This window comes from Psittacula echo (assembly GCF_963264785.1).
Source record: "Psittacula echo genome assembly, chromosome: 2".
Classification (NCBI taxonomy): domain Eukaryota; kingdom Metazoa; phylum Chordata; class Aves; order Psittaciformes; family Psittacidae; genus Psittacula; species Psittacula echo.
This window is the reverse complement of record NC_137737.1, coordinates 60,751,427-60,765,788: the sequence shown is the minus strand read 5'-3', so window position 1 is coordinate 60,765,788 and position 14,362 is coordinate 60,751,427. Positions and strand designations below refer to the sequence as shown.

Sequence of the window (14,362 nt, the reverse complement as noted above, 5' to 3'; positions counted from 1 at the left end):
ACCCAGAACCACAGCAGGATGCTGGGACAACTCCAGAGAGCTTCGCTCTTATCTTCCTCAAGAAGATACTGCATCAACATCAACTCCTGCCTGGGATTTTGCTTTGTGAATCAGAGCATCAGGAGCCAGTTGCAGAAGACACTGGAAAAGGATGCAGAATAGAGCTGTAAAACTGATGATGGAAGTGAATACAATGGTTCAGCCAGTTTAAGTCATCAGAGAGACAAGAAAGTGACCCCATTAATTGGTATAAGCAGCTTTAAACATGAAAATACCCAGTATCAAAGGAGTACTCTCTCTCTTAGAAATGCAAAAGTGAATATCCAGGATGTTGGAGATGTCTGTTGAAAAAAATATGCTAATTATTAACAGCAAGACAGCTAATAACGGACAACTAATGCTGGCCAGGCAGCAAGGCCCTGGACAGTAACTGTATCTCAAAGATATGCCTTATCCAGCTGCCCTACTGGGAAAATGCTAAACCCTGGGATGAAAGCTGTCACGCCAAGTGACCCAATAGTTCATTCCAGTTATAAACACAGCAGAACAGCTGGGACAATGCAAAGCCAAGGCTCAAAGGCAACTCCTGCCCAGCTAAAGCCAGATGCAGAGCCACAGTTAACCACCCACCTGCTATCAGCAGATCATTCTCCAGGCTTTTTTCATCCTGTGCCTCTGCTAGGGAAGCAACAGCTGAAGAACACAGAGGAAATCTTTTCCAAACTAATCCCACTTCTTAAAATGCAGAAAGGAACCAAAACGAGTTTAGCAGCACGTTGGAGGGGTGTGAAAGGATGATAAAGAGAAAAACATGCATTCCAGGTAAAACTCTGACTACTCATTCAGACAGATTCTTGCTCCTGCTACCTGGCCACCCAGTCCTCTCAGCACAGCCAACAACCTTCTCCAAGTTCTTGCCTTGCAGCTCAGGTGGGCTGCAAGACATGTGCATGACAGCTAACATCAGGAAAAAATTCTGATCATTCAACAAAAGCTCTGCTGATGGATCTCACCTACTTCTCCTCATTTACCGTCCACCTCCTCCCCTCTGGCCTTCATTACTTCATGCACACAGAAGACCTCTCTGTAACCATGATCCTCCTTCCATCACTTCATCTTCGTGGATGCTCCCTCCTGTGTGCCTGGGGGTCCACGATGGCTCTTGCTGCCCCATGCAACCTGCAGTCCCCATCCTGTGCATCCCTCTGGCCACACTCTGCACCATCAGCATCACCCTCCCTGCCTAGAACCTGCATTTTGGTCACTTCTGAAAACTCACTTCAATGAAAGAAATTTAAGTGCTGTGTGACTACTGTTCCAATTACAAATTCTATTAATATAATCCTGTCTATAGTCTGTTCCAGAGTAACATCTTTAGAGGGCACATTTATTACAAGCAGGGGTCGCACCAACCTCAGAAGTGAAGTTGCATAGCATTTTGCTTTATGCATGTATAAAATCTTTTACAGAGCTCAGCAGCTTGCAGCAGCCTCTGAAATTTGGCAAAGAAACACGGCTGGGATGAGGGAAGCGCTTTTCGCTAGCCCCCTGAAAATCTGTCCAAATTTGGTGGTTAGAAACTACTGAAAACCACCGGGTCCTGCCTGTGATTCAGCTGACGGTGGCGACCAGCCAAGCCCACCGCCTTCCCCAGCCCTGGGCGCCCGACAGCGCTCTCTCCTGCCACAGCCTCTGAGCGAAGAAGCTCCAGCTACAAGGAAGAGACCAAAATAAAGCTGATTTCCCTTTCCTCCCACAGGGACACTGAGCGCCGTCTCAGGTCGGGCCCAGGAGAGGCTGACCGGCAAGCAGCCACAGGTCCGTCCAAGTGCTGCTTTCATCCCACCATTGACTCCAAACTCTTCCTGTTTCTCCTTGGGAAAAGTTCCTTCCCCCAGACCCATCCAAGCTACCAGGGCTCCCAGGGGCAGCAGCCTACCCAACTCCTTCTTCACCTCCCTCCTTGCAATGCTGGCTGCAGCACGAGCCACAAAACCACAAGGTTTCTGTACAGAGCACGTTCTGAAGGGGAAAACCTGCACTGAAGCATTGGCCACCCCGGTTCTGGCCAGAGGGTGAGCAGCTTGTGCACAGAGCTGCAGAAAGGCACTGGCCCCTGCCTTTCTCCCTTTGAAAACTGAAGGCATTGCCTGCAGGAAATGAATCTGGTAAGAGGACATAAGCAAGCCTTGCAAGATCCAGCACTCAGTGTTAGGAAGTTGAATTTGGGATTTCACTGGCAACTTCCATAACAGATTTTAGGACCAGAAGCATCATTATGGTCACAGAATCTGATCTTTGGATCAACAACATAAACAAAAGCCCTCTTCCAGCAATTCCTGTATCTAGCCCAAAGCGTGCAGTTTAGAAGGATATTCTCTTCCATATTCAGGCGCTTCAACAGATGATAACATCTCCAGGAAAACTCTTCCAATGGTTAATTACCCCACCGTTAATTCAGCCTCCCACATATAGGTGGTAACTTACTGCAGGTAACTGCAGAATGACAGCACACTTCACCAGGATCACAATTCCACACAGTGCTGAGCAGGTAAGCGGAGACTGTAGCCAAAATAAGGAAATCTGTGGGATTCCTGCTCCGCCAAATGCACCGCTGGAAATAAAGGAGGGACAAGATGGGGAAGGACCACAAGAGACAGGATGGGTCTGTGACTGGAGCATGCTGGTCACTCCTCACTCCTCACTTTTCGGGTTAAGCGAGACCGCTGCCAACCAGCTTTGGGAGGCCCTGACTGCTTGCAGCTGCGTGTGGAAGAATTTTGTTTCACACCTTGCTTTGAGCAGCAGGAGAAAACACGCACCATGAGCGAAGTTGCTAAGAGACGCACCTAAACGCCAACACGCTCGGCATCAGCTTCCCCATGTTTGTATGGCACAGGAGGGCAATGGCTGGGGACGACACACGCACCCAATACCCCGAGGTGGCCGGAGCGCCTCTGCAGTCCTGGATGGGGGGAAACAAGGGCAGGGACACAGGGAGCCCACACTCTGCCTTCAGAGAGATTGGTAACTGAGGAGTAAAGCCCGGGTTTCGTACAGCAGTATTTCAGGTGGCAGCTTCTCCATCCCACAACATGGGAATGACAAGCAGGATCAGACCATGTCATCACAGTTGCCGGTTACTTGGGTCTTCCACTGCATTCCACCTCGGGTCTTCCACTGCATCAGAGGCACATTAAGGACGAGCTGCAGGAGCTCCTTGGGAATGGATGTGAGAAGGTCTTCCCCCACCAGTACTGTCTCAACCTCCCTGGTAGGAGCCCCAGCGCCAAGGGCCTGGACACTGCTATGGCCTGTGCACTCCCACTCACCTCTTGTACCAATCTCTTCCCTCTTCACCTCATTAAATTCCATTAATGCAATTGTGGCAGAAGACCTCACCGACCAGTCACAGAAGTGGAAAAAGCCCCCTCCTATTATTGGTTCTACATCCACCCCATTCTGATCCCACTGAAAATCCTTTGTCCTTGCACCGCAAGACAGATGAAACAATTTACATCCCCGCAAACATGCAAACCTTCAGGCTTTTGTTACAGTCCCTCTGACTTTTCTTCCTTGCAAAGAAATCATCCCGCGGACTGGAGTGGGATGGAGGCACCTTGAGAAGAGCCCCAGGGGAGCCACTGGACCAGGCTGTCACCCGCCGTGGCAGCCAACACAGCGCTGCTCCATTCCACCGCTATCCAAACCGGTCCTACGTGCCACCTGCAGCGATGTGCCTGGTGTGAGTGCCAGGGAGCAGACCCCAGCATGCTGCCAAAACCGTGCAGAGACAACAAAAACCACAGCAGGGAAACGGCCACGCTCAACAAGCCACCAAAGCGAACCAGGGCCCCTTATCGAGACCAAACAGCACATGTGGCCCCAAGGATTTCTCTGTTGAAGGGTGACGCCTGGGTGCACGGTCAGCAGGTTGAGGCTCACCAACGCCAGCCAGAGGGACCCCTGAGTGGCTGTGAGCTGCCTCCAGCCCACCCAGCTCAGCACCTTCCTTTTTCCCTCATCCATCCCTTCGCTCAGCTCTACCTCAGCCTCTCAGCTGCGAGTTCCTGGGCCGACACCCCAGTTTTCCGCATTATTCATCTTAACGGGCTCCAGCACACCGCACGCCCACAGGATTTCGCTGCCCGCCGATTCCAAGGACAGATCCCCCCGCTCAGAGCTCGGCGCCCAGATCGCAGCCCCCGATAAGAAGGGAGGACGAAGGCGGGCGGGCTACAACCCTGCGCAGGCCGCGACCCTCAGCGCTGCCCCCCGCGGAGCCGCGCCGGGACCCCGGGGCCAGAGAGGCTGCGGAGCACACCTCCTCCCTTCCCGCCTCCCCTCACGCCCAGTTCGGTGCCTGCATTCCCGGGGACGGAGCCCGGCTCGGCCCCCGGCACTGGTGGGCGCCGCAGCCGCAGGCCCCGGGCCGCCTCGGCGCAGGCCTCAGCCCGGCCCCACCGCGCCTCCGGCCACCCCCGCGGGCCGGCGCGGCCACTTCCCGCCGCAGCTGCGGGGCCCGGCGGGCAAGGCTGCAGCCGGGCCCCGCGGGCAGGCAGCGAGCGAGGCCCCGGCGCCGGCGAGCACCGGGAGCAGGTGCAGGGGACGGCAGGGACAAAGGGCAGCGGCGACGGCCCGGCCCGGTTCCGCGCGGTGGGATGCGGCGCGGTCGGGGCCGGCGCGATCCCGCTTGGCTTAGCCGGGCCTGGTCCAGCGCGGTTCGGCTCGGCCCGGTTCGGTTGCCCCCGGTTCGGTTCGGCTGTCCCCGGTTCGGGCGCTCCGCTCACCCTCGATGGAGATGACGTGCTCGCGGATCTGGCTCTGCAGCGCCAGGTCCTCCACGCGCTCGATGAGGTCGTAGATGGCGTAGATGTTGGGGTGCACCGACTCGAAGCGACCGATCTCGGCCCGGATCGCCGCCGAGTTGGACAGACCGAACTGCGGCGGTGGTGGCCCGCCGGGCTGCGGACCCGAGGGGCCGGGCACCGGTACCGGCACCGGCCCGCCCGGCGCCGCCAGGCTCTGCTGCTGCGGGCTCTGCCCGGGCCCGCCCTGGAAGTTCATGGCGGCGGTGGCGGGGCCGGCGGTCAGCGGCGCGGGGCCGCCGGCAGCCGCTGCATGGCCGCGCTCTGCGGGCTCCGCCGCTCTGCGGGCTCTGTGCCCCGCCGCGCCGAGCCCAGCCGCCGGTAGCGCGCCCCGCGTCACGCACCGCCCCCGCCCCGCCCGCGCCCGCGTCACGGCGGCGGGAGCGGGACCGGCCCCGGGGCGGGGCGGAGCGGAGAAGGGGGGAGGCGGCATTGCCCGGCCCCGTGTGTCGCCCGGAGCGGCGACCCGGCCTCGCTGCGGGCAGTCACGGCGCTGCACAGCCCACATCGCGGGTACGGGCCGGGGCGAAACAGCCCCCGTGCCCGGGGCTCCCGCAATCCCATGGCTCCCCATCCCCACTGCTCTCCATCCCCATGGTCCCCTGTCTCCGGGTCACCCCATCCCCACCGCCTGCCGCCTCTCACCATTCCACCAGGCCCCGCTCGCAGGAGCACCACAGCCTCAGCACCGTCATCGTGCTGCCTGCTCTGCCTGTGCTCCCCCACGCCCACCTCTCAGACCCCAGGCGACGGCCCCAGCCTGGCCTGGGGACCCCCCGTGTGCCACCCCTGCCCTCCCTGTTACCGGCCCTGCTTCCCGACTGCACTTTGGAGGTGATCGCATCATCCTCTTTTCACGCCAAGATCATTAAAGAAACCATGAAACACAGCTGGTCCCAAGAGGTCCCTGGGTGATCACCAGCCGCTGCCCCACCGTGGTGGGGTCCTCTCTCCAGTGCCCCTCTGCCCCCAGGGCGTCGCTGCTGTCGCCTCATCCAGGTGTTCAGTACAAGCTGCTTTGGTGAAGGCTGGCATGGTGACAGCATGACCCAGGGAACCATCACAGGGGGATGCCCAGAAACTGTGAGGCTGCAGAGGGCAGGACACAAGAGCAGTCAGTGGATCCGTCCAACAGAGCCACAGGCTGCCAGCCCTGTTGCCCCTGTAGAGCACAAGGCTGATGGAGCCCACCCCAGCCATGCGCACCCCAAAAAACAGCTTCAGAAGGTTGCCTATGGAATGGGAGGGCTCCAGCAGGGCACCGTGTCACAGCCTGCGGGCAGCATGAGAGCCGGCAAACCCACTGCCAGCCGGGCAATGGAGATGGACAGAAGCAAGACAGCATCCTCCAAAACACTGAGAAACGGAGAGAGAATCATAAACCCTGGCAGATTAAACAAGAAAGTATAACCAGGGAGATGAAGAAAACGAAAAACAGCCAGCTGAGAGAACTGAGATCCCGACGGATTTCTCCCTTGGTCCCACTGGTATCAAAGCCCCATGGGGTAGTGATGCCTCAGTGCCTCAAGGGTATGGGGAATGACTGCAGAGCTGTCGTGGGCCATGCTGGGGCAGCTCCTGCCTCAGCAGAGATGGTGGGAAGGGTTGGAGGAGGAAGAGGAGGAGGTGATCTCCAGAGAGTTTCCAGGCAGAGACACCTCCCCAGGCTCAGGAATCCTCCAGGATGCAGCAGCCGGTGCCAGGGTGTGTGGGTGCAGAAGCACATCCCTGCCCTCTCTGTCTCCCTCTTTTGGGCAGCCGGGATTCCTCGACAGTGCGGTGCCGGCAGCTCGTGCCGCGTAGAAGGGGTTTGTCAGAAAAACGCTTTCATGAGGGTTTTGTCAAAAGCGGTAGAAATTGCTCCTGTGTTATGGTACCAGCCTCATCACCTGTACGAGCGCTCAGCGACACTTCAGAGACCCCGCAACGGATCTGTGAGTCATAACTCGGGCTGGCTCTTCCCCAGTACGTCAGATGCAACCGTGTCTGCGTTGTGTTCCGCACTGCAGTCTCTGCTGAGGCTGTGGGCACCAGTTGCACACCCCGGTCTGCGGCGCTGGGCCGTGCCCACAGCCTTTTCTGGGGACCGTTCTCTTATCTGTGTCTTTCTGCCCTTGGTCACAGCACCTAACGGAAATGCTCACTGCAGGCAATGAGCTGGCCGAGGGTGCCCTTGTCCAAATCCCTCTGGAGGTGCTGCACAGGGAGCTCTGTCCCCACTAGCCCACCCCAGAGCAATGAGTCTGTTTTCTGTGTCCTCTCCCAAGGACACGTCACTCGGAGATATTTCCTTGGGTGGATTGACCATATAAACCTGCTTCACACCCCATGTCACCAAAGTGGTTTGGTTCATTTCTTCAGAAAGCACCTGTGGTGTCATGTGGTGAGGGTTTTCCAGTGTATCCACACATGAAGGATGTGGAGCTGTTGGAGCAAGTCCAAAGGAGGCCACAAAGATGCTCTGAGGACTGAAGCACCTCTGCTATGGGGACAGGCTGAGAGAGCTGGGCTTGTTCAGCCTGAAGAAGAGAAGGCTCCGGGGGGACCTTACAGCAGCTTCCAGTGCCTGAAGGCACTCACAATAAAGCTGGAGAGGGACTTTGGACAAATGCAGATAAGGACAGGACAAGGGGGAATGGCTTTAAACTGACAGAGGGGAGATTGAGATGAGATGTGAGGAAGAAGTTCTTCCCTGTGAGGGTGGTGAGGCCCTGGCACAGGTTGCCCAGAGAAGCTGTGGCTGCCCCATCCCTGGCAGTGTTCAAGGCCAGGTTGGACGGGGCTTGGAGCAACCTGGTCTAGTGGAAGGTGTCCCTGCCCATGGCAGGGGGTTGGAATTGAATGAGCTTTAAGGTCCCTTCCAACCCAAACCAGTCTGGGATTCCATAATTCTATGAAGAAACAGAGCAACCTGGCAATGTTGCCTTGTGGGTATCTTCCAGTTCCTCTGGTGTTAAGAACATTTATTTCATCATCTCTGAATGAGAAAACCACTCTCATTGTTTGTCTGTCCAAAACAACTGCCTTGGGGCCTTTTCCCTGGTCTCTTGTCTCTTCAGAGGAGAGAGCCAGTAAAAGGTTGCAGGTCCTGGATGTTTCTGAAGTGCGTGTGGCCCTGCACCATCACCCTGTGAAGGCTCCTGGGAAAGCAGCTATGTTTTCCATAAGTAGCACCTGGAGAGCATGAGGTATTGCAGCCTGGAGAATTTCCAGAGATCCACAGGAAGATGCCTCTGGAGCCCAGGCAGTAGCATTACTCCTTTTGAAATATAAATATATGTACATACATATACACACATGTATATATTTCAATATTTTCCCTCCCTTGGAAAAGGAACAAGAGGGGAAAAAAGGAAATAATCCATTGCTTTCTGCTTTTCTCCTTATCTTTATGCTCCAGCAGGGCACTGCAAGTGAACCCTGGGATGTGATGCTCTGAACTGGACAGGTGCTGGTATAACCCATGAGGGGCCATCCCACAACAGGTGATCATAATGGGATTGCAATCAGGCTGGACAAACAGGTGATAATCCCAGCCAGTAAAAGGTTTATGTAGTGCTTCAAAAGGCTTCATTTCCCTGAACAGAGGGAAGTCAAGCAAAATCACTGAAAAGGGAAGATTTGACTTTAAACATACGAATTTAAATGCAAACCCCAAGCAGAATTTCTTGGATGACCAAGAAAAAAGGACAGATTTTAAAACACATCCTGAAAAGTTTGGCGTCAGATGTCTAATTTTGGGATGTCACACATGACGGGCTGTTTGCAGGCCATGTTTCCCTCTGCTTATCACAGCAACAGGGGTTGCTCTGTAATAGCTGATCCCGGAGGTCAGCAGGACATCTCCTGCCTGAGACATGGTGTCACTCCCCATTGATTTTTTCCAGCTTTGCTCCATCATTTCCAATAATTCTAACAAGCTTTTTTAACTGATTTTAAATTCTTCAGTCCCTCAAAATATATCCCAAAACTGAAGTTTGTTCTTTTTGTGACTTAATCAGCACACATGCCCATCCCACTGCTGCCCACCCGGATCCTTTGCTGCAGTGATGCTGTCCATAATCCCGCAGTGCTCTGCCTTCCCTTCCATTTGGGAATTTTTTGCCTGTGGAGGTTGCACTGGTCACCAGTTAAAATAGCAGGCAGAACAAACTGCCCAGCTATTGTGAGATGTCAGGGGAGGGGGAGCCTCGCTGCCCTTTGCTGGTGAGGTATCGATGAGGTATCCATAAGGTATCTGGGAGAGCAGTTCACCAGCGGCTTTGCAGCTCCTCCCCAGTGCTGACACCCGCAACAGCCTCTCTCTGCAATCAAGCCTCCACTCAGCCTCTGCTCTGAGGAGATGGTGAGGCTTACAGAGATCAAAGTAGAGCGTCTTCTCCAAACCTCAGCTGATTTTCACATTTCTTTTCCCAGTCCTCCCAGGTGCCTCGACAACTTCTCAACATACAAAACTCTGGATGCTGTTTTCCAGCCCCAGCATCACCTTCGCTCCCACCTTGCACACATGTACCTGGGGGGGTCACCTACACCTCTGCCTTGCACACACCTCTGTGGGGGTTCCTTGCTCATCTGTGATTTTAGCTGTAGCTCATCCACATGTTTTCAACAGCCATGTTTTCCTGCTGGCTTTTAGACCACTGAGTAAGGTGCTAAATGCCACCGGCACCAGCTGAGGTCTTTTAAGGCATTTCTAGGAACAGACTGAGACAAAAAAGAAATTCCTCTTCACAAACACACTTTCAATTCACCAGTTATTCTTTTAGAGTCAATCAATAGTTCTTTATTAGCACTGTACTGCACTAAGTTTTTAAACCATAAGTGTCCCATGGCACTAAGTTGATTTTCATACTGAAGCAGAGCTTGTCACCTCTGCACTAACCTCCTCAGCACAGTCTTCAAATACCAAGGACATGCTGCTGGAGAGAACAGTTCCCAGCAGGTGAACTCTCAGAGGAAAGCGCTCGGAATTGTTCCTATAAAGCAAAATGGTGCATTCTTGGTTGCAAATTGGAAATGGAATTACTGAAAGAGGGAAACTGCCCACCTCAGTGCAGTCACCAAGGGTCCTGGGCACCAAAGCCCTGGCACTCGGTACTGGGGGCACTGCTGTGCCATGAGCAGCGACCCGGCCATGGCTGAGGCTGCCACTGGGTGCCCCACGGCAAGTGGGAAAAGGGAAAACCCAGGTCGGGGTCCCAGCCCCGCACTGCTGGGGCTGCCTGGGTCTTGCTGGGATTCTCATCCTGCTGCAGCTGGATGTGTCGCCCCGGCTCTGCCTTTGTGCTTGGTCTTACATAGCTGGTCAATGCAGAGAAGTAAGCAGGACCCTGCGCCTTCCCCTTTCCCCTTTGCTTTTGTCTTTCCCTTTCCCTTTTCCTTTCCTTTTCCTCTCTCTTCCTTTTCAACTGCCTCTTTCTCTTTCCCTTGCCCTGCCCCTTCTCCTCCTTCCCCTGCCCTTTCCCTGCTGCTTCCTTTGTCCCCTCCTCTTCCCTTTTTCACTTCCCTCTCCCTTTCCCCTTGCTCCTGCCCCACCAGCCACCCTGCTCCTGACACAAGCTGCTGGTGGCTACCACACACTCCGTCTGGCTTACGTCACTTTCCCACAGGCCACCATTTCCCTGTGGCGATGCCGATGGCACGGCTTCATCACCTCAACGAGCCCCAGCTCTTCTTGGAACCTGCAGATCATGAAAAACACAGAAAACACCCCCGGCACTCACAGTGCTTCACCTGGCTGCCCTCTGCGCCACCACTCCGCAGCTTCAGCCACTGGTGGCACATCGTTATCATCAGCCCTCTGAGTGGCTGAGACTGCCCGGGGCTGGGGAAGCAGCAGCTAGCACTACCGTGCCCCAAGCATCCATGTGCTGCAGAGGCAGCTGCTCCAGAGGGACCAGCGTGGACTGGCGCCGTTATCCGTTATCCCACATCTCTCGGTAGCTCCTCCTGCGCGGCCGCCGCTGCTCCCCAGAGGATCTGTGGCGTCATCAGGCACGTCATCCCTGCGCGGAAAATGAGCCCATCGCTGCCGCCTTCAGCGCAGAGGACAAACATCAAACTCCCCTCCCGCTCCACGCGTCACTGACAGCCGCGGTGCGGAGCCAGGCACGCACGCTGCTGCTGACAGCTCCCCTGCTCCCAACGTGTTCTCACATCTCCTGCCCGCTCCCCTTGGCAGGGCCTGACCCTGATTTCTTCCTGATGCCTCTCACTCCCCTTATCTCTTACCACTCATCATGAATTCTCACTTAATGTGACTTCTGTTTCCTGTTAGCTCCATTCGTTAGGCATTGCTTTGTGTCCCGAGTTCCTAAGGAAACAACCTTACAGATACTGCAGCACTGATTATCCAGGCGTCTGTCTCAAATGAAGCTCTAACAAACCTCCAATGTGCGTTCAGGGGAGTTCACACAGTGGCTTCACCTCTGTGGCTCCTCTGCAGGGCCCAAATCCTTCTGCTGTCCCCATAGTGCTGGTTCCTGCTGTGGTGGGGAAGACAGCTTCATTGGATCTGTTAACTCCCAAGCTAGGCTCCGTTGAAGAACAAGGTCCTACAACGGCTGAAAACAGCAGATTGCTTCAGAAAGCTTTCTACAACCTGGTGGAAGAACCAAAGTCCTTCTTTAAGAAGGTGTAAATCCAAAATACCCAGTAAGTGGACTTCAAGCAAACTAAAGGAGAGACCTGGCTTTTTGTCATCTTTTTCTTTAATTACTTCCTTAATTTTGTTTAATTTCTTTCTTAATTAAGGCAGAAATCTAGCAGGGGGATGGAACTTGATGATCTTTAAGGTCCTTTCCAACCCTAACCATTCTACAATTCTATGTCCACCACAGAAGTGAGCAGAGGAGCTGTCACCAGACTGGATGTCACAGACCCCAGCCCATGATGGAGACTCTGCTCCAACCTCCTGCTCCAACCCTCACAGTCCTTCAGCAGATCACCTTCTGCATTTCATCAGGCATCCCACAAAGCAGAGCAGCTGCCTTACCCATTCAGGACAGACACGTCCACTGTTCCCAGGGTGGCAGATTTTAGTCAAAGTCACTGAAAGGAAACCTGCAGAGGCAGCAGGAGTTTGTGCCTCAGGGCAGTGGGAGCCCTGCCATCCCTGCTGCCTTCTGTGTGCTGGGCCAGCAGGACCAGTGGGGCCCCATCCCGGCTGAGAGCCACCTTGGGTAAAAGACAAGCAGGGGCACAGACATAAGTGTTGGGATGCTGGACACCAGCAGGGGTGCAATGAGTTCACTTGGCTTCAGGACATAGAATTATAGAACCACAGAATGTTTTGGGTTGGAAGGGACCTTAAAGCTCATCCAGTTCCAACCCCTTGCCACAGGCAGGGACACCTTCCACTAGACCAGGTTGCTCCAAGCCCCATCCAACCTGGCCTTGAACACTGCCAGGGGATGGGGCAGCCACAGCTTCTCTGGGCAACCTGTGCCAGGGCCTCACCACCCTCACAGTGAGTTGGAGGAACTCAGATGTAGTTTAAAATGGGTCATCCATTCCCAGTTACTGGTGCAAAGCTCAAGTTTTCCTTTCCTTGTGTCTTGCATTGCTCCCTTTGAAAATGCTGACAGCTCTTGTGCTGGCAAGCTCTCATGAGATGGGTACCCGAGGGGAGAGTGGGAACGTCTGGACCGTGACATGCACCACCCGCTCGTCAGCACTTGCAGACAGCAAAGCCCAGAGCGCATCTGACATCTGCCCAGGAAAAGTGCTGAGCTGAGGAGAAACAAGGGGAAAATGGTGTTGTAGTTCCCAGTCCCTTGTGCTGGCTGTGGGTTAAACAAGGAGACTGAGAATGGGAGAATACAGAGCAAGGCAGAACTTCTCTTGCAAGGAGAATCTGGGGTGCTCCAAACCACTGGGCTTCCTCACCAAAGGAAGCAATTTGTGAGTCCAACAGCAAGAACATCCTCAGCCACAGGCTGCCAGCAGGGAGACCCAGGGTCAGCAGCAGTGTCTCCTCCTCTGTCCTGGCACAGCAGCTTTGTGGACATCCAGCCCAGCATACCCACAGGTGCCTCTACAGCACAATTTGGTGCCAGCCAGCTTATTGCATGTGAGGGACCTAAAACTTAGGGGTAGAACCCCAACATCTGCATCTGTCTGAGTGCTCTGAGTACAGTTTGATGCTCAAACTTGCAACCTACCTAAGGAAAATGTTTTCCAGTGGCACTGTGACTGTGGCTGAAGTTGACTTTTGAGGGAATGGCCTCGGTTGTCTTCCTTCATCCTCACCGACACTGCCAGTGAGAGGGGTTTAGACATGGGCACAACACAGTATCCTGTGGGAATATGGTGTCCCTGCCTGTCCCACCAGTGGGGTGACAGAGCCAGGGAAGAGCAAATGTCCCGACTCTGCGGGCATGGTGGGTGCAGCCGTGGCTGTCTGCAGCCACCATCACGGTGCAGACGTGCACTGAGACAGGCACTCAGGGAGATGTCTCTGCCTGTCCTCAGGCCTGATGCAGCTAACAGCAACATCCCTGTCTTGTGCAACTGCTCATTAAACACGCCTCCCAGACCTTGTAATTTGTGTTATCAGCACTCTCGGAGGAAGCAGGGATATCTTCAGCACACGTCTGTGCTTTTATTCGAGGGAGTCCTCCCCAGCAGTCCTCCCCATGAACAGCCACGTTGTCTTTCTGGCCATGGAAATCACTCGGTTCCACTGCCACCATCATCTGCCATAGCAGAAGCATTTCCCCCAGCCGTGGTGCAGACCCCAGATGCCAAAAGGTCTGTCCCAGTGTGCAGAGGGACCACAAATTCACAAGACAAGACGGTTTACCCTTGGTCCTGTACCTGCCCTCTGCCATCTCACCAGGACATGAAGTGGCAGCTGGTGGCTCAGTCAGGACTGAGCAAGACCTCCATGGCATCAGAGATGTGCTTCCCACAACATTGGATGTGCTTCCCACTTTGCTGGGTGTGCTTCTCACCCTGGTCCCAAGCCAGGCAATAAGGGAGGCCACGTGCAGGGAGAGCTGGTGTTTGCCTGCACCTTGACAGCAAGAACCAGTGGACTGAGAAGATGCTGTTCCCCACCTTCCAAGACCATGGACCCTTGTCCCTCCACTGCTGAGCAGAGCCTGGTGTGTTGGGGAGCCTGAGTCTCACGTCCTTCTTCACCAGGCACAAGTGCCATTGCTATTCTGAGGCCATGAGCAGCTTAAGAAACTGGTGAAACTTCAAACTTTGGTGCTTTCTGCTTATTTTGAATAAAGCAGCTGAAGGCACAGCAGGTGAACATGAGCCCCAGCTCAAACAGGAGCTGTTTGCAGAGATGGGTTTGCTGGAGAGTGGACCACTGCCAGGAGGACAGCTTTACCTGCAAAGCAGCCACAGGAGAGCGAGTCTAACCAGTGTTCTAATGGTAAGGATCTGCAGACACAGTTAACACCGAACCAAGACACTTTGACTGCTGAAGCCAGAGCCAAAGACCAAGGCACCAGAAAGCAAGGTGGGAGGATGTGAAGGAG

General features: G+C 54.8%; 1 protein-coding gene across 4 annotated transcripts in view; it reads right to left on the bottom strand.

Moving 5' to 3' along the window:
- The window catches only part of AGAP3 (ArfGAP with GTPase domain, ankyrin repeat and PH domain 3), a gene marked incomplete at its 5' end in the record, with an annotated part of 134,417 nt that extends 129,256 nt beyond the window's left edge, over positions 1 to 5,161 (bottom strand). For all 4 annotated transcript variants that reach the window (XM_080639555.1, XM_080639556.1, XM_080639557.1 and 1 more), the window contains one exon: positions 4,791 to 5,161. In XM_080639555.1, the coding sequence (XP_080495681.1) occupies positions 4,791 to 5,067 (277 nt within the window). The remainder of the gene's footprint in view (positions 1 to 4,790) is intronic.
- Between the last annotated feature and the right edge of the window lie 9,201 nt (positions 5,162 to 14,362).